This window comes from Cucurbita pepo, chromosome 14 (assembly GCF_057944985.1).
Source record: "Cucurbita pepo subsp. pepo isolate OVF chromosome 14, ASM5794498v1, whole genome shotgun sequence".
In the NCBI taxonomy this organism is placed as follows: domain Eukaryota; kingdom Viridiplantae; phylum Streptophyta; class Magnoliopsida; order Cucurbitales; family Cucurbitaceae; genus Cucurbita; species Cucurbita pepo.
This window is the reverse complement of record NC_141811.1, coordinates 3530413-3555735: the sequence shown is the minus strand read 5'-3', so window position 1 is coordinate 3555735 and position 25323 is coordinate 3530413. Positions and strand designations below refer to the sequence as shown.

Genomic DNA, 25323 nt, shown 5'->3' with positions numbered 1-25323 from the left:
CCGTCTGCAACATAACAACGTTGGATCTCATCGTCATCTCGGTTCCCAACATGACCCATGCATCGTCATGTCATCCCATGTCTTGGGATAGCTCAACCATCTTGATTTGCTCGAACACATCTGTCAGGAACTGACCTATGTGTCGATCCTCATCAGGACATCCCAAACATCCATCCATCTAGGTTCTCTCGAACATTGAACGCTCTCGTGTCCATGTTAAGTCATCTACGACATACGTTATAAATAGTGAGTGCATAATCTAACCTCTGGACCGATATGCAATACGCTGCGTGTTAACTAGCTTCATAGTGCTTAAAACCCTCGCACTGCTACACTCCGACTTCGTCTCATTTTTCTCAATTTTCATTAAAGAAGAAATGGCTTGGCGCTCTTCTGGATCTCTATCTCGCGCGCTCATTTCCTCTGTTAGGTCTTCTTCTCTCCGATCGTCTCCTTCTCTTCCTTGGCTTCGTCCGCCATCTCTCACCGCTCGACCTCGCCTTCAATCTCGTCGGCTTTCATTTTCGACTTCCAGGTACTTCACAAGTTTCTAAACTCGCTGTTTGGTTTCCTTGCGAAACGAATCGACGAACGAATTACTGAGGAATAAATGCCGTTGAATTGTGATTTATTTGATGCGATGTTCGTTCTTTTGCCGTGTTGATCTCTGTTTACTATTGATTTCGGCTTTTGTAAATTTAGAATCATTTGGAGGTTGAATTTCTGTCGTTCATGTTTTTATCTTAATTTCAGATTAATTTTCATGCATTTTAAAGTTTTTGTTATCTGTCAAGTTATTTGTGATTGCGTTGTAAACGAGTTGCATAAATCTTGTTCGCAATTATCCTTTACGTTCCGACGCAACACTAGACTCAAACCATTTCAGAATTATCACCGCAGGAAACAGCCTATCAAGTTTCTTATCATCTTAATTAAGGCCTTCTCAACTCTGCTGAGCTCAAAGGTTAATCACACGAAAAGGAACCCCACCAATATTTCCAGAGTCTTCCTTATTCCGTCTGTTTTTCGAAAAATTTCTCACATTATTACTTATGATCTTGTCTCTCTCTTGATCATCTTTGATTGGAAGGCTCTTTTCTGTGGTGCTTGATTGCAAATTTCTTGATTTCTTTCATGAGTTGGTGCCACAGTTTACTCGTTTTTGTTTCAAATTGTCGTTACCAGGAAGTTGGGAGAACTGGGATGCACACAGTCTCTGCTGCCCATGCACAGCATCATGGGTGCTACCTGCCCGACATCACACCTCTGTGTTAGCGCACGAGCTTTCTGCGAGCTTTCTGCGAGCTTTCTCATGGTACCTTCTGCCATACTTGTCAGGATCGCTAGTATCCTTCTGTGAGTTTTGTTTATAGGAAACATGAAAAACATATCGGAATCGTTTCTTCATGAGGTCATTATTTAGTGCGACCATCTTTATAATCATCACGATGTCATAACTTGTCGGTTTTGAATTTGTGTTTGGATCATATGTGTGGCATTACTAAGCAGTTATTTTTATACCATTAAAATGTGATTTGGTAAGAAGAAATTGGATTGGGATGATAGGAAGGAATGGAAAAGATGGGTGATGCACGAGGACATTCTATTATTGGCAAGCCGGAGATCGTCACAACATTTGTAGGTCCCTTTTTTGACATTTTTATTCAATTCCCCTTAATTTTCACTTTGTAGTAGTATTTTTTTGTGTACTTTTCTAAAGTTCATAAGAAAAAAGGATATCTGAAGTGGCGCTGGTGAATTTATGCTGTTGAGGTGGGCAAGAAGAAGATGTTTGATCCTGTTTAATGAATTAACTTCTTTTAGTTGTCAATTTATTCACTTCCATCAATGGAAAAAGTGAAGAATTATTGAGTCAGGAAACTCGCTCACTTAAATTCTCTCAGAAGAATGTGTTTGAGGTTGATGTGGGTGTACATCTTTCAAGATTACTATCAAGGATGATGTTCAAAGCATCTGCCATGATGGATGATACTTCATCTCAGTCATATGCATAAAGCTTTTGAGCTGGCCTTTCTCGTTTCTTCCCTAGAAAACCTGTTCTGTACTGATAAGCTGCACATAAAAGTACCCGAGAGTTCAGGAGGTTGATAACTTGCTTGCACACTGTGTTTATTACTGGGTCCATAAGCTGAACTGAAACTAATACAAGCTCTGTGTTCATAGAGTAAATCTTATTCATTTGTTACTGCGTGATTATACCATGAAGGTTGATCCTTTGTACCCTCTGTTTTATTGTTATATTAATATTTTCTTGGTATGTGCCTAGGATTCCCTTTCTTCTCCTCTGGGTTTTCCTGGATTAGGGAAATTTGGTTCTTTGTCTGATTTGTGCTAATCCTTTTTAATTTCTGGCAGTGGTAGTCTATATGTGATACAATGTACGAGAGAAACAAGGCTTTCATTAGAAATAGAAATGTAGCGCAGGATATTTTCTACTAGCGGGAGAAAGAAAGAAAACTATTGCACATGCCCCTCATTCGCCCTTTACTAATCTAATAGAAAGCTTAAGCCCTTCCGATCGTCACCCGAGAAGCCCTCGATGAATCGCCTATAGTTTAATATATACTCTCACTCAATCAAAAAACAGATTTGGAAGTAGGACTAATCTGAGGAAGAATCGTAATTCCTACACCTTGCGTGGCGTCTCCCAGTCCACCACGGCTTGCACGCACCTTCTCTTGATCCAACCAACTCATGCCGTCGCCAATCCAATGCCCAAGTAACTAGACCTTATGCAAAACACTTCACATAGAGCGGATTTTCCCTTATGATCTGGAACATTGCTCTCTGTATGTTAAAAAGGTGCTCCGCGTGTTCTTCCAAAGCTCTATGAAAAAAAGATGGTTCAAGCTTCTTTCTTCATAGATGTGTAGAGAGCCTTGAAGTTCCTCCCCTGACATCTCTTCAAGATCATTGGATTCTTCAATTGCCTTGTGATGTACACTTTCGGAGCCATGAAGCATTTTATCATTAAACTGGCGTACTTTAATAAAGAATTCAAATAGAAATTGTAAGGTGTTCGTGTGTTATCAAGTTCTTATATGCTTTTCCATTTTGTTTTACATTGCAGGTACTTGAGTGATCTCCAGTAGAAGCACACATGTGAGCCATTCTATGTGGGGTGAAGTTGGGTAGAGAGGGAGTGTGTGAGATAGAGAGAGTTTCTGGTAACTTTATTTGGTAGGTGGATGTAATAACAAAATATTTCTAGTTGTTCAGGGAATTCATCCTATTTCTCCACATAGTACTCGGTTTGCTCATTGATTCCCTTAAATTATCAATTGCTGATCATCTGACCTTGTAAGTTTCTTCTGGGCCTGAATTTTGTAATCATTTAACTTCAATTACTTTTGGAAGATAGTTATGTGTGTTTTTACACACTGATGCTTTCATTTTTCATATATTCAATTGTAAGTGAATTATATTTGTTCATGGGATATGGAACTTTTGAAGCACCAATTAGAGTCGAGTGTGTCACCGTTTGAAGGGAACAACGTATCCAATAATCGACACGAAGTAGAATCATGTATGGTTTCTAAATGCTTGTCTGTATTCAGCTTTCAAGGGTTTTAAAATGTGATAGGTGTTTTGAGTGGCTGTTGTAGCTCTGCTCATATTTGAAATCCTTGTTGTAGGTGGGAGCGCAATAGCAACAGGCACATGGGATTGCCGAAGCCGATTTTGATTGACACTAACATATCATGTTTATAAAGCCAGGTTTATGGTTTATGGTTTTATTTGGTCCACAATGTAATGTAATTCATGTATGGCTGCTTGCAGGTGCACTTGGAGATCTTTATTGATTTCTACGGCCCATAACCTCAGCCTACTAGCTGGTGGTGTTGTTTCCTACATCTGGACTGGCCCCCTCCTGCTTCCTTTGATAAAAACTTGTCAGGAAACCCAAAATACTACCTGCTATTCAACAATGGGGACCTTCAAACCCCATCACTTATTCTTCCCCCCACCCTCCATAAGGAACTTGATTGGAAATGGTAACAGAGTAAGGACAGAAATGGGCTCTCCAGTCTCGATCTATGACCCCATCTAAGGTTTTAATGTTCATTTGCAGCAACATGTCTTGGAAAACGGGCTGAGTTTGAAGATTCCTCCTTAAGGATTCAGGTTTTTCTTCAAACAATTTTTTGATTATTTCCTCTTAGCTACAATTCCTTTACCTTAGAAGTAACTGAGCTTCTAGCTACAACGTAAAAAGCTGATTTTTTTTGGGCTAATTGATATTCATAGTGGAAGGGTTAAGTCAGTGGCAGGAAGAATGGAGAGATTTTTCAATCTCAAATTGTAAAACTCTTTCTCTCTCACGACTGTATATCTAATATACAGAAGAGGACTGTTCTGAACCCCAGTTAGAAAGTAAGTGCACTTAAAAAGTAGAGAGAATCCACTTGACTTTCCTTCACTGCTTGCATGATCACCATCCCCATGATTTACGAACCCTTTATTTCAAGCTTAGCTTCTACTATAGTGTCATCAAACAGTAACTCACATTTTCCATCATATTTAATCGCACTGTCAAGATAATGCAATTTTGTGTTCTTTGATCAGAGTGGTTGTCAGGCTTTCTTTATAATGCCTTAGTTGATGCCTCATGATTCAACCTTTTGAGGTCAAGTTTATCCATTAATATTATTACTCTTTGCCACAAATTCTTTACTAAATTTTGGTTGAATGGATTCTTACCTTCTACTTGTAACGTTTCTTGACAGGTTTTTTCTTTTTGACAGTCTTCTGAGGCAAGTCTCCCTACATTGCCTTTTATTTCACATTCACTTTCACATGTAAAGGTATTCATAATCTATTCTCCCACTATTTACATTTGCTTAAGAATATCTATACTATATTTCACTTTTTTGTCATGAGCAATGCTGTCATCCAGAGAAAACCACTCACACAAGTTAGAGTCAATTCGCTCTTAAGACACGAAATAAAGCAACGAGCAAATCGAACAGAATTAGACAACATTAGTTAAGTTCATGAAGGGTAAAGATCCAAATGTCCTCTTCCCCTTTCTCCTCACCAGGAGACAGGAAGAGAAAGATCCTGTCTTAGCCTAGCCTAAAGTTTTGCAGACAAGATCACATGAGTAAGTACTTCCAATTTCCTGTCCAAATTCAATAGCTAACTTGTAATAAAAAAAAAAAAAAAAAAAAAAAAAAAACAAGTAAACCTCAACATAGAAGACAAACTAACCAATTCAGGGTTATCCATATTGCATAAATAAAAGTGGAAGAAATAAGTACCTTCCCTTTCTTATCCTTCCACCGCCCCCTCAAGAAATAAATACAGAAGTACCAATCAAATATTATTTAGAAACATTACCCTTCACTAGCCAAAAGACCCATCTTTTCTTTGTGGGGGTACCATCCCTTTCCATGGGAGTATAATGGAAAGAAAGAACTTATTAGCAATGCATACAAAGGTGGCCCTTGAGTGGATTTCCCCTGTAGAAGGCATGTGATTAGTCTGAATGAATGCTTATGAAAAGGTTATAATAAAACTAAGTCATCATTATCCTAATCATGTACAATTAGGTCAACATGCAAAGCCATCTATATCTAATAAAGATGCTTAAACCACTATTATCTGCTTTGTGTGATGCTTCTTCTCACAACTTTTTTACCTGTTCTCTTTTGCCAAACAGAATGAGGACCCGAAAGAAATCGCTTGGTTGTAGAGATATGTGTTGCCAACATCAGCCTTGGAAAAGAATCCCACAAAAGTAGTTTCAAAAGTGATTCGGTTTACTTGTGTTGGATAAGAAGTGTACTCCTTCGATGCATTGGAGGGACAATTCAAACAGCTTGTTAGATTGTGACTGATATTGATGTTGCGGTTTTTGTACAACTTTCAATCATGTATTTTCTCAAAAGTTTCCCACAAACAAGTTTTGTGTAAGGTTGGTATAGGGCTCCTAAAGATGTGGCTAAGAAGCTAGCAATACAAAGACAAAAGAAAATCAACATTATCTCGAGTTTGAATATTGACCAATCTTTCATTACGCAAGTATTTTCTTTGTAGGGCTGAATCAAATAATTGAAGTGATTTCGAATTCAAACTTTGACTGTCCTCGTGAGCTTTTTCATAATCGTGAACACCAAAGGATTGTACACTTCTCACAAGGCAACTATCTAACGTAAGATATTTTGAGTAAAAAATTAGTAGAATACTCGATATCCTTAATAAGTAGCTACCATGATGTGAACCTAACTTAAAAGATATCTAGATTTATGAAGGGGCTTGAATACCTGATTCCCTGAAGCCATCTCCAACGTAAATAAGTGGTATAATCTGAGTGCATTAAGAAATTAGGGATTGGAAAAGATTGATGGAAGTGGGGAATCCTTTAGTTTGAAAGGGAAACAGTACAGATGACATAAGCATTGTCCACTGGACCACTAATGGTCGGGAGGAGAATGAAGATAAGAAATGCAGAAACATATAAACGAAAACTTACACTTTCATCCTCTCACAACTTCCTCGGCATTTGTTCATCTTGGAAAATGGAATCTAAGAAGAATCAATGAGTTGTTACCATTCCCAGAGCTTCAGTAGCTTCAGGGCTAGATAAAGAATCAGCAATCCTGTCCATTTTATAGTTCAGTATCATCGCTACTAATTTAGGAATCTGGGTTAGCAATGATCTTTCAAGGAGAACAAATTGAATCATTGAAGGAGAAAAAAGGAGAAGATGAATCAGTTGAAGAAGAAGAAGAAGAAGAAGAAGCAACAGACCAACCTGAAGGTGTAGGAGCTTTGGAGTGGCTGAACTTGAGCCTGGGTAGGAACAAACAGCTTTTAACTGAGTCACAAAGCTCTGCAGGTTCAGCCAAGACCTTTTCATGCAACTTCTGTAAGAGAGTATTCTACAGCTCACAGGCATTGGGAGGCCATCAAAATGCCCACAAGAGGGAGAGGAGTGCAGCCAGAAGGCACCAAGCCCAGAGAATGATGACTCTGCTTGGTCTGCCGATACATAATTCTATGGTTAGATCACTTGGTGTTCAACCACATTCACTGGTGCACAAAACAAGCAGGGAAGATACTGCAATAGTAGCAAGATTTAATCATGTAAAAAGTGGTTCATGGGCACCTTTCATGCTGGGGGATGCCATGGACTTGAGGTGGCCAGGAAGCTTCCGCTTCACTCAACATCAAGTTCTCCCTGAGTCACCACCACTACGAGAACCGCAAATGGAACCATTCAAGCTCGACCTGAATCTCCGACTTTAATTCTTGTATCTGTCTGTCAAGAACTCTGGAGTCATCTTCTTCATTCTGATTGTGTCGTCATATATCAAGTACATGACTAACCTTAGGGGAAGTGCTTAGAATCCTATGTAAAACCAGGAAGAAGCAGCATTAATGTTATATCTCTTCTGCTTATGGAAACACAAGAGGCCTGATTTGTTTCATCTATAAGTTGTAGAGTAAATTACATCAAACTAAGTAGGCAGTAAGGGGGAACAAAAAAAGATCAATAATGATTTGAAACTTCAAGATTCTTGCTTCTGTCATCTCTTCCAGTGGTTTCCCATTTGGGAGAAATGGCCCATACACATTTCACTGCTCAATCACAGGTCACCCAGAGCTCCAGCTTCCTGTGAATTAGAAGATGATAACATCCAGAAAGCTTGGAAATAAGTTACATCTACATGGACGAGGATTTGATACCAATTTCAGTGGTTGACAGGATTTTGATGCATTCAAATCGATAAACGCAGGATGCGCGCAGAAGATCCGATTGCTTTCATGTGTGAAGAGAACTACATTATGTTGACTCTGCAGAACCTAAAGTTCACATCTCATACAGGATTAATTGCAGAATATTTCACTAACGATGATGACATTAAAATCTGGATAAAAAAGCCAAGAGCAATTTAGACTTGATAGCAATGTAGCATCCATAAGTGATATATCCGCAGCAAAGCTTCCGAAGCTGGAGGGTAGCAGTAGCTCTTTTGTTCTTTAACAGAGCAATATCTGCAACTAATTAATTGTTTAACACATCAGGAGAAGGGTCTCTTGAAATACAAATAAATATCTAACAACAAGCTCTAGATTTACATAACTAAGACTAAGCATTTATGTGTGAGGAATTAGAAAGAGGAATTCTAATGTGGTTACAAAGAACTACAAACAATTGTGATTGTTCTTGGAATTACCTCCCTTCAGACAATGCCCGCATTTGTTCTAATGTGTATCTTGGAAGAGAGTAAATAGCCAAATAATTTCCCGTGAATGATCGAAACTTACAGAACCTATAAGGAATTTCTCCTCCTCGTCTTAATGCTATGTGCTGTTTGGATTTCATTTACTTTTGGTGACTTGGCAGGAGGCCTTTGTGATTCCTTACTGTCCTTTGAACATGATGCAGCGTGATCTGACCTGCCCTTCCGTTTTCTGGATTTTGCGGCAGAAAATTCTGATCTTTTAGTTTCCTGAGTTGCCAATTTGACCTCCCCTGTATCCCCACTCTGACATGGGGCCACAACACTATCTGTCGTTGGTAATTCTTGATGTTGGGCACCAAATTCTTGCTCGGGCTGGTGCAGCTCTCCACTTGCCTGAGATGAACGAATGCCCATTCTTGAGGAACTCTTCGCTTTATTACCCTCAACGCTTGAGGGATGGCGTGTGCTCCAACGTGTGTTCGTAAACCATTTGCTAACCTGAAAATGGAATAAATAGTTGAGCCTTTCGCTAGAATAAAATGTTCGCTAAAACTTCAAAAGGAACTCAATGCATTACCTGCTTCACACTGAGCCCTAGTTCTTGTGCCAGACTTTCCTTTGTAGCTCGTTCAGGATACTGGTTTTCTTGGAATGATGCTAAAAGTCTCTGGAACATTTGCAACAATATTAGGAACAAGACGTGGCATTAAAAAAACTTGATATTTCGGAGTTAATACTAAATTTTATTTCCCACAACAGAGAAACAAATATCTCATTGCCTCCTTTCCATCCAAGGCATGTTTTATTTAAAAACCAAGTGAACTAAACAAGCACAGAGAAACTGATATTTCGCAATAAATAGTCTAAAGACGATGAAGGGTGTTGATAACTAATCTAACTGACAATGTCATGGAAGCGATAACTTATAGACTTGTGGTAAAGCATCTTTGTTGAAACCAAGACGTATTTCTTCAAATAAATAGCTCCAAATTGTGACCTTCAGTTGCAAAGAAAAAAGAAGAGAAGATCCGAGGGATATAAAGTGAGCTAAGCTGCTCATTACTCGCTATAATCAAGAAAAAATCTTGTTCCAAGCACAAAAAGGAATGACATTTCAGCTCAAATTTACACATCACAGTTCAATTTCCTATATATAACTGCCTTACTGAGAGTAAGACTTCACAATACAGGAATCAGACAGAAAGAAAACTGTTTTTTAGTGTCTCAGCAATTATTCAGACCACTCAGACTGGATTAAGAGTCAAAATTTTAGAATGATAAGAGATTTTGGAACAACAAATCTAATAAATCGCATGGTTGAAATTATGTAACTCCAATATACATCTCCTTTGAGGCAATATATCCAAGCACCAGCATGCATTCTTAAGTAAAGTTGCTAGGGGATTCAAATCTTTGAATAAAACCTTGTCTCCCAACCCCACACGCAAAAAAAAAAAAAAAAAAAAAAAAAAAAAAGCAAAAAGTAAGACAAAATAATGAAATAGGAAATCCCAGCTTGAACAAAACGGCACAAAAAAATAACATCTTTTTAAGGACAATGTTTTGGAATCAGAACAGAGCTGCAAAGAAGAAAAGAAAAGGAAAAAAAAAAAAAAAAAAAAAAAAAGGTAAAAGGAAAAGGGAAAAAAATTACCTCCAATGCAAGTTGACTGAGTCTTCTATACGATGATGGTGTGGTTCTCCTAACAGAAGAACTAGCTTTTCCAGTGTCTTCAGGAGTTCTAGTCACAGATTTATTCATATTTACAGCAGCTGCCTTTTGACGAGTACCCCTCTTAGAACTGTGTTTAGTTTTTACGTTAGTCAAATCATCATTAGTTCGATAATTTGGCAGTGCAAGAACCAGGGTTTTAGGACTTCTCTTCCTTGTATTACTATCCCAGCCTTGGTCATCACTTGAATCCGTAGAAATACTCGCGTACGTGTCATCGCTTGAGTCGGTAGGAACATTCCCGTATGTCTCCTTCAATAAGGAAAGAGAGAAATAATTTAAATGTATGGGAATTCTTTAACTCATTCAGTCTAAAACTAAGCATGGGCCCTGTTAAATATCTAGACTTCGTCTATTAAACATTTAATGCCCGGTAAATTCATTTTATTCACACAAGACACATAAACATGTTGGACTAAAGCCATCTTGATGGGAACAAGGCCTTGTTTTCATTTATTATTATCATTATTTTGACAAAAGAACAAACAAAAGTAGCTAAAAAGTAATTTACAAGAGGATAAAAGAATGAGAAATCATTTACAATTGATGGAAAATTTTCAAGATAAGAGCCTACTATTAACCAAAACATCACTTAATTGATTAAGACACTAGTAACCTTCCTATCAAATATTTGAATTCCCCACCTAACATCTATAAGTTGTATTCTTTAGAACAAAGCAAAAGAAAAAAGGAAAAAAACGACATGTCAATCAACTATGCTTGCATAATGTAGAGAGATAGTCGCCCATATACTTCAAAGAATACATTGGAAAATAGCAATATAATTTTTTCTTTCATAAGAATATAAATATTATTATGATTATAAAAGAATACTCACATCATGGAGCTTCTTGTAATCCAACCGTTCCACCTGTCTTCTTCCCAAAACAGGTTCAGGACCGTCCTTATCAGGATCGGACTCTAGTAGACTTGATAGCTCATTATACAGTGCAATCTTTCTAGGACCACCTCCAGAACTTCGCCCATCAGGGTTTTTCATAGACGTAGTATTATTCAGTGATGAAGACACAAGGTTATCAGCTTTGGAAGAGGGGCTACTGTCAAGTGCAGCTAAATCCTCAGAATCAGATGTAAAGTCAGAACTTGAACTTTCCTGTCTAACATCTTCATCACGTTCTGGAGCACTGGGATCATAGTCATCATCCTCCGAGTCATCGGAAGGGAGACCTAAGTACTGGTCAACATTGGGTGGAGACTCTAATTCCTCAGAAGCAGAAGCATACCCAGATGTTTCAGAACTTGATTCATCGTCCTGGACAATAGTATCTGGAACATCAGGATCATAATCATCATCTTCAGAATCATCTGAAGGAAGACCTAAGGCATGATCAAAATTTCGTCCAGCAGCTGATGCTGCGGCCTCGGGATAGACTTTCTGCACACAGTTAGAGGAAAATGACACTATAACAAACACCCAAAACAACCCTATTTTAATATAGGTAGCAAAACTTTAATTACCTCCCAACCATCAGTAATGGAAAGTCTTGATCCTTGAAATTCATTAAGCAGATTCAAGCAGTCATCTTTGCAATCACATCCGGGGCATAGCCATCCTTCATCATCCGGCGGAACTGTGAGAGGAAAGGAGGGAGCATGAATGAAAAGTAACTTGAGAAACACAAATCCACTTTTTAATTTTAATATCTAGTTGGCAATGAGAATATTACTGTCTGTATTTAGCAAAGGTGGTTCTAAACAGAACTGATGGAACCCACGATCACAAATACCATCACATAGTATGATGTCATTCTCAAGGGACAATTCTTTGGATCCACATTTTGCACAGAATATCTGATGCAAGTTCAGAAGTTCACAATGAAGTCACTTATCACAAAAAGCAGATGCTTTAACAGAGCCAAAATTTATGCAGAATGAATCAAAAGATAACATCTAGTAAAAATTAAACTTAAGATCCCCCTACATCTTCACTGTCTATCTGTCCTTGAGAATCGAATAAAGATTTAGAAAGGCCTCCTTCGCCACAAAGTGCATCAATACGTTGAAATACATCTCTTATTTTTAATTTGCGTCGCATTATTTCATTTGATGCCCGTTGAAGTTCCTTTTCAGGCTTCAATTTATCTGAGCTGCACTATTATAGTAATGATCAGCAGATGCCATGCATTTCATTACATCAATTATGATAGATGAAATGAATAGATTAAAAAAATCATAAAGAACATTAGTGACTGAAACAAAGATCAAATTATAACAAGAACTTCAATATTGATCCGAACATAAGTGTATAGAAATTGCTATCCGCTTCATTTCAGAATGAAATAACAACAGATTTAACTTCTAGGTTTATTGTCATTAGAAGTATTAGAAGTCTGACTTGGTCGAAGTCATAAATCTTGAAAGCAACTAAGAAGATAGAGTGATCACTTGTAAGTAATAGCTTCTAAATATGAAACGATCAACAAGGGTACCAAACCCAACACTGAGGAACTACGTAAGGCTGTAAGCTTGTAACAATCTTTTAATTAGATCCACTCTTAACCATGGGGAAGAGACCTGCAAGGAGAGTTTAAATTTTGTGTTTGGATGGCTTGGAGGAGATTTACCGTCCAGCCTTTCCTTAGTATTCACTACGCACTGTATGAAAATCGAACAATTACTTAAGAGGGGGGAGGGGGGCGGTGGGGTGGGGGGCATTTCAAAGTACACAAACACTACAAAATCAGTGGAGGCGTTTACACAATGAGTCGATGACCATTTATCAAAATCACCAAAGACAAAGTAATACAAGAAAGTATCAGGACAAAGTCAATGTAAGATCTATTAAAGGTGAAAATACATACCTGAACCCTTTCCAGCCTTCACTAGAATAAGCTTCAATCAAGTTCTGTTCATATTTGATGCGGTTCAGTAAATATCTCAAATGATTCCTGATTGATGAGAATTCATCGACTCTTGCTCCCTTTCCTTGTATATTTCTCTCCTTCTTCTTCCCTTTTCCCTCTTCAGCAGTAAAATTATTCAAGTCATTACTTGGTTCAGGATCTTTATCTTTCTCTTGGGTCTTTGAACGCATATTTCTGTCACTACTTACAAGGGACCTTAAAATAGACTTTATCTTCATTGATTTCAAAATTCTCTTATCCTTGTGATCCGATTGTTCTGAATTACTGGGGACTGTTTCTAAATTTTGAAAAGGAGTATTTTGGGTTAATTCTTCAATAGGAGGGTTCATCTGTTCAATATAGTTTTTGTTGACAACTTCAGGTGGAAGTTCAGAGCAGTCAACAAGAAGAGTCGTTGTCTCAACTTCAATAGGTACTATCAAATTTTCGGTGTCTTTATCACAGCATAATAAATTACCAGCTTCAACTTGATCATTATCAGCAAGGTTAGAGAAAGTCCGATTGTGTTTTTCTGATAATTCACTAAGCACGTCTCCTGAACCAAGTTCCTTATTCTCTTCCTCCATATTCTGCTGGACCTCTGGCTTTTCTTCATCTGGACCGCCAGTTTTGTTGGTATATTCTGGAGTTGCTTCCAATTCATGATAATCAGGAACTGAATGCTTTTGCTCATTTGAAAGACAAGTTGGCATTTCAGCTTCAACACTGATCTTGGCTTCTTGTACGGCTTCAGCATTATTATTACTTCTCGATTCTGTATATTCATCTCTTTCTTCCATGTGATCCCCGAAGACTATCAACTAATCTCCAGTTTGACTAGTCCTATTCCTGATTACATCAACTACAGGTTGCCAGAGTTGAAGGCCAAAGAATCAACCACTAAGACTACGTAGATTCTTGCTTATCACTTCTGGAGATTAAAGCGCCCATTCCTACTCAATCAATCCGGAGTTCATTTTTTCAACTTCGACAACTGCCAGGGAGTGGCAATTTTCTGTTCCTGAATGCTAAATATATATATATATATATTCTACATACGTATATGGACCTCCTGGAGCATTGTCCTCACAGAACTTCTCCACGGACAATCATCAATCTTGACCATCTGGCACCGGAGAGACACCAAGATGACTACCATCAACCATCTTAAGGGATGTAAGGCTAGTAGTGACAAATAATAAAATTGAATCTTATCACATTCAAGAGATATTTTGGGTTCTTCAATCCACTCTTTCATTTCAGAATCAGAAAAAGTATCAGCTAAATTCATTACTGAAATATATATATATATATATATCTTACTTGAAAACAATCTCAAAATATTTCCTTTATAAGCATATGACTACAAAGGCACATAAACTAAAAATAAATAATAAAAAAAACTTAACTAAACGATTATTTCTAAGATTAAGTTTTATTTACTCAAAATTGCTTCTATGTAGTAATTTTTACCTAGAACCAAACTTTATGAACTGAACGGATATTTATCGGTATATCTAATTTTGAGGTAGATTAAAAATTATACACAGCAGACGATTTCTTTTCTTTTCTTTTTTTTTTTTTTTTTTTTTTTTTTGTGAGAGAGAGTACAAACAAATTCTAATGACCATTATTAATTCAAAATTTGAGACAATATTAAATTGCAAAGAAAATGAGGGCGAGGCTCTACGGGAGTTACAAAATGCCCAACCATACGCAGAGCTGAGGTTGGCACGTACTCCAATCCTCACCTCAGAAATTTTCACGTTCAAACTCACAAATAACTTCAATTACGTGGAACTACGCTTCCAAGGGAAAAAATTAAGCTCGACTTCATCAAAATCAAGATTTTAGCAATGAAATTCTTCGAGATAGAAGAGGTCAGTCCCTGGTTTAATACTTCAAAAAGGAGAGACAACATGTTGAAAAAAATAACTCCAGAATCATTACGCTTCTTTCTCCGAAGTTTAAGCAAACAAAACGGCAAAGTAGGAAAAAAGGAAAGAGAAGAAACAAATGCAATTAACAAGCTAAGCATTTGAACAGAAGAACAATGCAATGCATTAGCTTCCATAACGCCATTTTCCGTTTCGCACGAATTCTCAAGAAACAAACATAATCTAGCAGAAACATAAGAACGTAAAAGAGAAGAAAAAAAAAAAAAAAAAAAAAAAACCTATTGGAAAGAAGTACCTGGTGCTGGCGAAGAGCATAGTATTGTCCATGGAAGAGGGCGGCTACGGATCTAGTTGGTGGTGGAGATGTTTATTTATGGAGCTTTGGAAGAAAAGTGTAAGAATTTTGGCGATGGTGGTGGGTGTTCTTCTTGTTCTTTCTCTTTTCAGCGCGAAGAGAGAATAAAGCGGCTTTGTCTCAGAGTCCTCCAAATCTGGGCCACCGTTACTCTCTGCGCACCGTCTGCCTTCCGCAACCGCCGCTAATAATCAAATTGCGCATATCATTTTGGGCTCCATTCCATCTTTCGGCCCATTTTTTACCATCTCCTTTTTGGGCCCATCCTTTCTCTTAATGGGCTTTGAGCCCATGTCATAATTGGTTGGGCTCCACTCCATCTTTCGGCCCATTCCTTTACCATCCCCTTCTAGGCCCAGTATCTCTTAATGGGCCTTGGGCCCATGTAATAGATTGGTTACTCCCCACCTGCTTCCTTGCAATCTTTATCGTGATTTTTAACTTATTTATTTATTAATATAAATTAATTCGTGGTTTTTTAAAAAATATTTTATGGACACAAAATAAAAAATCTATTAAACTCTAAAATTAAAAATTAATTAAATACAAATCTCAAAAATTCAGTATGATTTGGAATCGCTCCAGCTTTCAAAGCACACTCTCCGACCTGATAACATTTCTATGAAATTTCCTTGAACTAAAAAAACATAAAGGAGGAAGAAAAAAGTCGTTCACGCAGTTTCTCAAATCTAAGACATAATGTTAAAAGATTGTGTAACATGTTTAGCTGAATTAAAAAAAAATCGTCGCACTGTGTAACATTTTAGAACAATTTTAGATCTAAAAATGAACCATGGAATCACCGACTCATAAAACAATGGGCCTATGTTACTTTAGTGGGTAACACTTGTTTTAGTCTCATAATAATACAAAAACTATAAAGGCATTGAAAATGACATTTATGTTTTTTTTTTCTAAAAGTGGATAAAATGAGAAAAAAAAAACATTGAGTAAAATAACAAAAATTAGAACAGATATTGAATTGATGATAAAATAGAATCATGGGTCTCGAACAATGATTCGATTGATGATAAAGAAAGAGAATTCTTGGTTCAGTTCTCCACCTTAACGACAGAAAAAATGATTGATCAAATTCTATTGAGTCTGACTCATAGTGATCGTTTATGGTTATCAAATGATCGAACAACCGGGAGTAATTTACTTACGAGACTTAGTTGACATCCATAAAAAATATCTAACGAATTATGAGCTAAGCCAATTCGTTCTTGCGTCGCCTACGGCCAAGCAACGTATGCTTGAGTATCTAACCCTAGTTTAAGAAGAAAGTTTTAGAAAACAGGGACAGAGAAATTTCAAAAGAGAGTTTTGAAAGCAAGATTTGAAATAGTGAAATTGGTGTTATAGGTAATGCAAGCAAAAAGGCAACAACAACTGACACCTGAAAAACAACCATAAAGATAAAATGACTAAAAAACCTTAAAAAAAATAAAAAACTATTATTTATATCAACAAAGTGTATCTTTCTTTTCCGTGACTCAATCACAAAAACTGTTAATATGACCTTGGTGAACGTTCGCCAACCCACTTAATTATTATAATAATATTAATATAATATATATATATATATATATATATATATATATATAAAGTAAAAGAATTGGAAAAAGGAGAGTGGGCAGTTTAGAAAAGCCCACAGAGAGGTGAAAAGAAAACAAAGACCACGAAGACTAAGGAGGCATCGTTGGGTATTCCCTTTATTTATTTATTTATTTATTTATTTTATTAATTATTTTATTTTCTAAAATTTTATTTATTATTTTCTTCCATTTTTCACCTTCCTCCTACCTTCCTCCTACCCCCACGTTTCTACCACTCTCAATATAAATTACATTTCTTTCTAAAACAACGTGTTTCACTTTTTACCCATTTTTTTTTACCATAAATAAAATTTCCCTTATATTTCATTTAAAAAATAATATAAAATTTTTATTAATTAAACTTTTTAATACAAAAATTAAATAAGTGATTGAAATAGCATTAATTGCAGATTTTAATAAATGAAATTAAAGTATAAATATTTTTGGGTAACATTTAATTATGTAAAGTACAATGTTAATTAAGAAATTAAGTAAGCATTGGACACAACATGGGCATTTAATTAGCCTTAATGCAAGCTAATTAATGAAGGCGCATTTCATGTGCATTACCTAATTTTGTAGTCTCCCAATTAAAAGTCGGTTCCATTTTTTATTAACTAATTATTAATCAGGTGAAATATAATCTTTTTTTTTTATATATAATTATTATATTTATTAAAAAAAATAAAACAAAATATTATCTCATCAACGTGTTAATTATAATATAGTTTTTTTTTTCTTTTTTTGGGAACATTCTCTGGTACTTTCTTTAATTAATAATTAAATTTAATAAACGATGAATGAAACATTACTTTATAAGAGTGTGAAAACCTCTCTTGAATAGACACATTTTAACACTGTGAGACTGATGATTAACAGTGATGTGTAACAGACTAAAATGGTTACAAATGGTATCAGAGCTAAACAACAAACGGTGTGTCAGTAAGTATGTTGGGTGTTCGAGGGGACGTTAAATTAAGTGTAGAAGACAAAAGCTTCCAAAAGAGCGATGTTAAATTATTTTGATGGGAATATTATTTTTTTTATTTATAAATGGAAGGAAAGTTAGGTTTGTATGCATTAGGGAAGACCAAGGGGACAAGGAAAGTGAGATATCTTTTGGTGTCCTTTTTTACTTTTATTTTTCTTTCCTATTTGGACCACAAAAAAATTATTTTATTTTCGTGTTCTCGTTCGTTAAGATATTAATTAATATATCGAAGTCATAAGTATTGTTCTATTTTAATAACTCTTTTAAATAATTTAATAAAAAAAAATGTCATATTCGATCATAAAACAAATCATTTAAGACAAGTTAAGTATGTTCTAATGGAATTCAATCATGACTTGGAAATTTACTCGTATATATCGTTTCGTTCATCGTAAAATATCTTATTGGTTATTAGGTCATTTTTTAAAATATTATATTTAATGTCAATTATTGGATAAGCTTTCGGGATATAGTCATTATTGATGTGTGGAAAGCACGAGCAAAGGAAAACATTTCTTTAGCTTGGCTTGATTATTGTAATTAGCTTAGCGAGAGTAATCATTAGAGATATTTATGTAACCCATAAGGTCGATTTGTCTCGAACAAAGTAAGAGACATTTTTTTCATAGCTAAATAGGGTCGGAGACGAAGATTACATTTTCCATACTTATCTCCGATCCCTTCCTCTGTTGAAAACTATACTATAACATTAAAATTTGAATATTTGATACTTACGAATCTTTTGTGGATGATCTTTTCCTCTTATCTTTATAACTTTGAGAGAAAATAAGATGTGGTGCATGATGTGACAAACATATTATGAAAAGAGTAAGTTGTGACGCTCCTATCGAAATGAGCAAAACTGCGACCCTCAAGAGACTTTAGGGTTTAGGATAAAGTACAACCGTGACACGTAAGAAGCAAGCAAAGCGTCGACTTTGAAAAGAGTAGATTGTGACTCTCACGTCGAGATAAGTAGAGCGATGACGCTTAATAAGCTTTAGGGTTTAGGGTTTTAAGTAAAATATGACCGTGACACGTGATATGTTTGTCTGACAATCACTACCACATGTTTTGGGGAGTGGTCCAAACACCCAAGTGCCAAAAATGCAAGAGCATAAGACAAAAGGGCAAAAAGGCGCCATGGACATTAGCATTGCATGCATTAGAGATGTGTTTTTGGGTTGGGATTGAGCTGGTGAGGGGTCGGTGTCTATATGATCTTTTGACGCACAAACAAGCAGCTTTTGATTCCTCTTTTGTGTTTGTCCATGGCGGTACACCTAACATTGAATTCCCAGGAAAAAAACAGATGGGGGATTGAATTTTATATCCTTCTCCAAGCCATATCAAACCCAGAGATCCCTCGGGTACACACTGTTTGAAATAGCCCACAATCGAAATATGTCAAAAATATAAGAGAGAACTTTTGAACAGAGTAACCTTAGTACATGTCCTCTTCTATGTTTGGTTCATTTTATTCATGGACGGTTGTTGGGAAGTTGCCGACTTGTAGCCAAAGTGTTTGATAAAATGCGTGAGAGAAGATGAAACCGAAATTTGAGGGGAAAAGAAATGGGAAGTTGGGGTTTGGGTCAACCAAGAAGAAAACAATATGAATGTATTAAATTAAGTTGATTGGAGAGAGTTCAGAAGTTTAAAGGGATAACGCTACCGCAAACAGTGTCGGCTGGTCTTCGTTATTTACATGCTGGATTTGTTATAAAGTCTGCTCTATGACTGCGATGGTCTGCGCTGCGGCGTGCCTGCCTACCTGCCTGCCTGCCTGCCTGCATTTCTAACAAACAAAATTTGACTCTCCAATGGCAGCCTCCCTTTTGTTTATTATTTTCTGGACGGTTACTCCACCTCATTTTAAATTTTAAGACTACTTAATCGTCTTAGACTAGAATACTTACCATTGGGTCAATACCTCATTTTCTTTTCTTACAACTCATATCCAAGAAACCATATCTAATAGCTCAAACTCATCGTTAGCAGATATTGTCCGTTTTGACCCATCTCACGATTTTAAAACGCATATGTTAGAGAGAGGTGATGAGATCACACATTGATTAAAGGGTAGAACGAAACATTTCTTATAAGTGTGTGAAACCTCTCATTGACATACGCATTTTATAATCGTAAGGTCGACAACGATAAGCAACGAGATCTATTTAAATTAAATAATAATGGAGAAATTGTAGTTCCATCCAGTTTTTTATTAGTATTCATTAATGGGTCTCATCTAATTTTTTAATGGACATAAAAAGAAAACTAATAATTAGACTTCATTCGGCAAAAGGAGTTGTTATTTAATTCAAATAATGGAGCAACATATTCCAATGAAAATAGGATAAAATTGGGAAAGAATGGTACCTTTATTTGGGCAAGTGCAGCACGTGCGAAACGAGAGTTATAGGGAATTATGGACCGATCCCATTCTCCTTCGCCATTTGTCGCCAAATACTTTACCCCAAACCAATGAATCAAAATTGAACATTTTAAGTAACTAAGTTGATGCTTCCCAACAATCATAATAATAAAAAAAACGATGAGACAAAACGGACAATATTTGGTGAAGCAGTAAAGTGTATGAAATTGAGACTCTAAAAGACCCACCAAGAATGGATCGAAGAATGAAGAAGGGTGAAGAGAGGGCTTACGCTATTGAGTAAATTGAGCTAGAAACGAAGATCATATTTTCTGTCCCGAACACCCGTAGCTACCCTTGTGGATTCCGTGCACGAAAATGATTTGGGGTTGAGAATTAAAATGGATAAGAGGCTTCCTCATCTCTAATTTTGAGTGTGGAATAACTACATTCAAATAAGTTATGTTTGATTAAGTTAGAGGGAAGAGAAATCACATAACCTTCACATGCTCGTCTCACTAGCTGCAATGTCTACGTGATGTGGGCCATTCTTTGTCTCCATTTTCCCCTACATCACAAAATTCAGTCTTCTTCCTATCTCTCTCTACGCTCCGTATAATTCCGTAAGCTTCCTCCCATCTCCTCTCCAATGTCTACTCAACCTTTTCTCCTACCCCACCCAGCTGGGTCCTGACCCAGTCAACCTTCCTACGTGGCACCTCCCCCCTCCTCTGTATATAAACCCCCTTCTCATCACCACCCCATCTCACTTCCACCCATCGCCACTTCTTCTTCCTCTTCAATTCAATCGCTCTCTTTCTTTCTCCAATGGCTGTCGATTCTTCTCTCTCTTCACCTCTCGGCCCTCCCGCCTGCGAAAAGGACGACAAGGCTCTTCAATTCATCGAGCAAATGACTCGCAACGCAGACGCCGTCCAGCAGACAGTCCTCGCCGAAATCTTGACCAGAAACGCTGCCACCGAGTACCTCCGCCGTTACTCCCTCGACGGCGCCACTGATCCCCACACCTTCAAAGAAAAACTCCCGGTCATCACCTACGAGGATCTCGAGCCAGACATCCAACGGATTGCCAATGGAGATCGCTCTCCTATCCTCTCCTCCCATCCAATCTCCGAGTTTCTCACCAGGTAAATTACACTGAAATCTCTTCATCGGAGCAATTAGAAATTTAGAATAGTTGAATCGATTTTCTGATGCTGTGGTTTTTGCAGTTCTGGTACTTCTGCCGGTGAGAGGAAGCTTATGCCGACGATTAAGGAGGAGCTGGATCGTCGTCAACTTCTGTACAGTCTACTCATGCCAGTTATGAACCTGTAAGAGAAAGCAACGATATCAATGGCGAATTTGAATTATTTAAATTAAAAGCGCGTAAAATTTAATTTATTCATGGATTCTGTTTTGGACAGCTATGTGCCTGGGCTGGATAAAGGCAAGGGGCTTTACTTCTTGTTTGTGAAATCGGAGACGAGGACTCCGGGTGGGCTCTTGGCCCGACCTGTTTTGACTAGTTACTACAAGAGCGACCACTTCAAGACCCGACCCTACGACCCGTTTGTTGTCTACACGAGCCCTAACGAGGCCATCCTCTGCCCCGATTCCTTCCAGAGCATGTACACGCAGATGCTCTGCGGTCTTCTTCAACGCCACCAAGTCCTCCGCCTTGGCGCCGTCTTCGCCTCCGGCCTTCTCCGAGCCATTCGATTCCTTCAATTGAACTGGCAGGACCTTGCTAACGATATCCGGAACGGAACATTGAATACGAAAATCACCGATCCGTCGTTGAGAGATTGCATCGACAAGATCCTGAAGCCGGACGCGGAATTGGCGGATTTCGTTTCGGATGAATGTTCGAAGGAGGATTGGGAGGGAATCGTGACGAGGATTTGGCCGAAGACGAAATACCTCGACGTGATCGTCACTGGAGCGATGGCGCAGTACATTCCAACGCTTGATTACTACAGCGGCGGATTGCCTCTGGCTTGCACGATGTACGCATCTTCCGAATGTTATTTCGGACTGAATCTGAACCCTATGTGCAAGCCATCGGAGGTTTCCTACACTATAATGCCAAACATGGCGTACTTCGAGTTTCTCCCTCACGAGCCAAACACCGAAAGCGATTCGCCGCCGAAACTCGTCGACCTGGTAGACGTGGAGGTCGGAAAAGAATACGAACTAGTAATCACAACATACGCCGGACTTTACCGGTACCGAGTAGGCGACATACTCCGAGTTACCGGATTCCACAACGCAGCGCCGCAGTTCCACTTCGTGAGGAGGAAGAACGTGGTCCTGAGCATCGACTCAGACAAAACGGACGAAGCGGAGTTGCAGAAGGCAGTGGAGAATGCATCAAAGCTTCTGAAGGAATGGAAGGCGAGCGTGGTTGAGTACACGAGTTACGCAGAGACGAAGACGATTCCAGGGCACTACGTGATATACTGGGAACTGATGGTGAAGGAAGCGGAAGGGAAATGGCCGAGCAAGGAGGTAATGGAGGAGTGCTGCTTGGCAATGGAGGAATCACTGAACTCGGTGTACCGACAAGGACGAGTTGCAGACCATTCGATCGGAGCTTTAGAAATCAGAGTGGTGAAGAACGGAACATTCGAAGAACTGATGGATTACGCAATTTCCAGAGGAGCCTCTATCAACCAGTATAAGGTGCCGAGGTGTGTGAACTTTACTCCCATTATGGAACTTCTCGATTCTAGACTAGTGTCCGCACACTTCAGCCCTGCCCTGCCACGTTGGACTCCAGCTAGGACACGCTAATTTCTTTTTCTTTTATTTATTTTTTTTATAAATTTTTATTTTTCTTAAATTTAGGGAAAGAAAACGAAAAATGTAGGATGTGTCAGGGGCAGTCTTTATTGTACTTGGTTCTCATAATTAAATTAATGGAAAATCACATTTATTTACTAAATTAAATTAAAATTATGGTGTGACTGAAAAAATAATTTCTTTTAAAAAAACAAAAGTTTATTTTTCCTGTGAGATTCAATAATGGGCTTATATGGGCCTGTCGTATCATGGGCCTCAAGTTGGGCTGAGTTTCTTAAATTATTTATGGGCTGTGTACAATGAGAACCCAACTCCCCATTATGGAGGCCCATTTTCACACTAATCTTTTGTGAAAGGGTTTGGGCATGACTTTAAACAGACAAATAATAATAATAATAATAAAAGCTAAAACGAGTCGGTTAGGGAGAAGTTTCTATACGGTTATAAGAAATGTTTCATTCCCCTCTTCAACTGATGTGGGATCTCACAGTCAAAAATGTGTGTATCGTTGTCAAACTCACAGTTTTAAAATATGTGTACTGGAGAGAGGTTTCCACACCCTTATAAGAAGATGTTTCGTTACTCTCTCTCCAACCAATGTAGTATCTCACACAATACAAGCGGGACCAAGTACTCCCAATTATTTAAAATGGAATTTAAAAAAAAATTGCACTTTTGGAATATTTATAAATGCCCATTTAATCCCAAGTGGAAACTAAAAAGGTCTTCTCTTTTATCCTATTTAATTCCATTATTATTTATACCCTTTTTTAAGGGACACTGTCATTTAAAGCTTGCCTTTTGTACCCATTAAAATTTTCATTATACTTTACACAATAAAAAATGTCAACTTTATGTCATTTTTAATTTCTATTTCGATATAATATAATATATTACATTTTTTATTGAAGTAGAGGTGTACACTGATTGAATTGAAGACTAACACGACATTTCGGATTGGTTGAGTTGGTGATTGAGTGACCTGAATAGAGCTCGCAACCCAATCCAACCTAAGGATTGGATTCTCAAATAAAAAAACATGTTTATTACTAATATTTGAAAGTGATAAAAATTTTAAAAGTGGAGGAAAGGCTTTGCATCACAAAAAACGCCGCCGTTTAAAACAAACTTGAAAGAGAAATACAATTCAAATTACTGACCGTTAGAGCCACCAAATGAACTTGGCAGCTGCAGCTAAGATGGACGGTCCAGATTTTGCGCAATTCTCCATGAGCAACGGATAATTTCAACCGAAAACAATTTTTAAAAAAATACAAAAATCTAAAATTTGAAATGGCAATTAAAAGTCAAATTTTCCAATAAATAATAATAATTTAATAATATATATTGTCCCCAAGTAATAAAAAAAGAAAATAAAAATAGTTTGGTCAAAGTCAAACCAAAGAAGGAACACAGCTGTCCCACCATGCCTGGTGACCAAATATTTATTTTATTTTATGTTTAAAAATTTCTCTCTCTTTATCTCTAATAATTTATATCTTTTTGGCCATAGTGAAAATTAACACTGCACGTGCTTTCAACACCAAAAATGAAAAGCAATATATATATATATATATATATATATATATTTATTTATTTATTTATTTAATTGTTGAAACTTTTTTTTTTTTTATTAAAATGGTCGAATAATAATAATAATTCCCAATTTTTTTTTGAAAGGTTTAAATTGGTGGGTTACTAACTCGACCATAGTCAACTGGCTTCACCCATGTGGGACGCCCTTAAGTAAGCTAGCCATGCAACACACCTCAGCCATGACCAACTAGCTTGGCTGGTCCTTGTGGGTGGTTCATACCCTTTCGATTGATCTGATTGTGGATCTTAAGTCTCGTTATTGATCTCGACTTTGTCCATTTAATAAATTTTGGACATAGTGTAATCTTGCATAACCTCTAACTCTCCGAGTCGAATTCATTCACGAATCAATAATCAAAATAAAAGTTATAATTAAATTAATTAAGTAAATTTGGGAAGACTTAGGTAGTAAGATTAGAAGGAATTTAGGGTTGGATTAAAAAATAAAATAATATACACCTGCATAATATTTATATATATATATATATAAATAAGGGATAAGGAAGGATAACTTTATTGGGAAAATAAAAAATTAAAGAATTTAATTTAATTTAATTTAATTTAATTGGTAATACTTTTAGTTTTTAAGATTCCACCAAAAGCTAAAAACAAAACGCGTTTGTTTGACTACTCGAACGCGCCAACTTTTAGATTCACATTTTAATTATCCACATTACCATTTATATAATTTTTTTTCTTTTAATTATTAATTTTCTACCCATATTTTAAAAATTAAGTCAACTTTTTAAAATTAAAAAGTTATTTTTATTTTTATTTTTTTTACTTTTATAGAAAATTAAAAAAAAAACCATAAATTTCAAATATGGAGTTTTAAAGTTTTTTAAAATTAAGATTTTAGGACTATTTTTCAAAATTTGAAACTAAAAAAAAAAAAGT

The 25323-nt window shown here is 36.9% G+C and overlaps 3 protein-coding genes and 1 non-coding gene across 16 annotated transcripts; 3 read left to right on the top strand and 1 right to left on the bottom strand.

The window, feature by feature from the left end:
* Window positions 1-101: 101 nt before the first annotated feature.
* LOC111809622 (uncharacterized) lies at window positions 102-6007 on the top strand. The gene is made up of 7 exons (XR_015411758.1): window positions 102-535; window positions 1186-1638; window positions 3092-3547; window positions 3657-4146; window positions 4588-4648; window positions 4749-5125; window positions 5684-6007. It is a non-coding gene; the product is annotated as an uncharacterized LOC111809622 (transcript).
* On the bottom strand, window positions 4929-15219 carry LOC111809619 (homeobox protein HAT3.1). 13 transcript variants are annotated; one of them, XM_087117643.1, is made up of 14 exons: window positions 15003-15219; window positions 12768-13991; window positions 11888-12053; window positions 11634-11757; window positions 11425-11537; window positions 10784-11341; window positions 9868-10197; window positions 8791-8880; window positions 7133-8711; window positions 6779-7005; window positions 6497-6623; window positions 5663-6330; window positions 5283-5483; window positions 4929-5143 (listed from the first exon to the last, which is right to left on the bottom strand). In XM_087117643.1, the coding sequence occupies exons 2-9, from the start codon at window positions 13607-13609 to the stop codon at window positions 8301-8303; spliced, it is 2634 nt and encodes an 877-aa protein (XP_086973769.1). In that variant the 5' UTR covers window positions 13610-13991; window positions 15003-15219; the 3' UTR covers window positions 4929-5143; window positions 5283-5483; window positions 5663-6330; window positions 6497-6623; window positions 6779-7005; window positions 7133-8300. The 13 variants fall into 13 exon arrangements, with proteins under 13 accessions (XP_086973769.1, XP_086973767.1, XP_086973768.1 ...); XM_087117641.1 differs by lacking the exon at window positions 4929-5143 and having other exon boundaries at window positions 5219-5483; XM_087117642.1 differs by lacking the exon at window positions 4929-5143 and having other exon boundaries at window positions 5219-5483; window positions 6288-6330.
* On the top strand, window positions 6620-7551 carry LOC111809621 (zinc finger protein 4-like). Its single transcript, XM_023695969.2, has one exon. The coding sequence runs from the start codon at window positions 6679-6681 to the stop codon at window positions 7270-7272; it is 594 nt and encodes a 197-aa protein (XP_023551737.1). The 5' UTR covers window positions 6620-6678; the 3' UTR covers window positions 7273-7551.
* Window positions 15220-20309: 5090 nt separating the features above from the next.
* LOC111809935 (putative indole-3-acetic acid-amido synthetase GH3.1) lies at window positions 20310-22979 on the top strand. The gene is made up of 3 exons (XM_023696412.2): window positions 20310-21173; window positions 21258-21359; window positions 21453-22979. The coding sequence occupies exons 1-3, from the start codon at window positions 20854-20856 to the stop codon at window positions 22819-22821; spliced, it is 1791 nt and encodes a 596-aa protein (XP_023552180.2). The 5' UTR covers window positions 20310-20853; the 3' UTR covers window positions 22822-22979.
* The last annotated feature ends 2344 nt before the right edge of the window (window positions 22980-25323 follow it).

What these genes read in the sequence shown, in the direction of transcription:
- LOC111809621 (XM_023695969.2), top strand. Translation starts at nt 6,679, where the DNA reads ATGATCTTTCAAGGAGAACAAATTGAATCATTGAAGGAGAAAAAAGGA.
- LOC111809619 (XM_087117643.1), bottom strand. Translation starts at nt 13,609, where the DNA reads ATGGAAGAAAGAGATGAATATACAGAATCGAGAAGTAATAATAATGCT. An exon ending in GACAGATAGACAGTGAAGAT is followed by an intron (nt 11,758 to 11,887) that starts GTAGGGGGATCT and finishes AACTTGCATCAG; the next exon opens with ATATTCTGTGCAAAATGTGG. An exon ending in TCAGTCAACTTGCATTGGAG is followed by an intron (nt 8,881 to 9,867) that starts GTAATTTTTTTC and finishes CAAATGTTCCAG; the next exon opens with AGACTTTTAGCATCATTCCA.
- LOC111809935 (XM_023696412.2), top strand. Translation starts at nt 20,854, where the DNA reads ATGGCTGTCGATTCTTCTCTCTCTTCACCTCTCGGCCCTCCCGCCTGC. An exon ending in ATCTCCGAGTTTCTCACCAG is followed by an intron (nt 21,174 to 21,257) that starts GTAAATTACACT and finishes TGGTTTTTGCAG; the next exon opens with TTCTGGTACTTCTGCCGGTG. An exon ending in CTCATGCCAGTTATGAACCT is followed by an intron (nt 21,360 to 21,452) that starts GTAAGAGAAAGC and finishes TGTTTTGGACAG; the next exon opens with CTATGTGCCTGGGCTGGATA.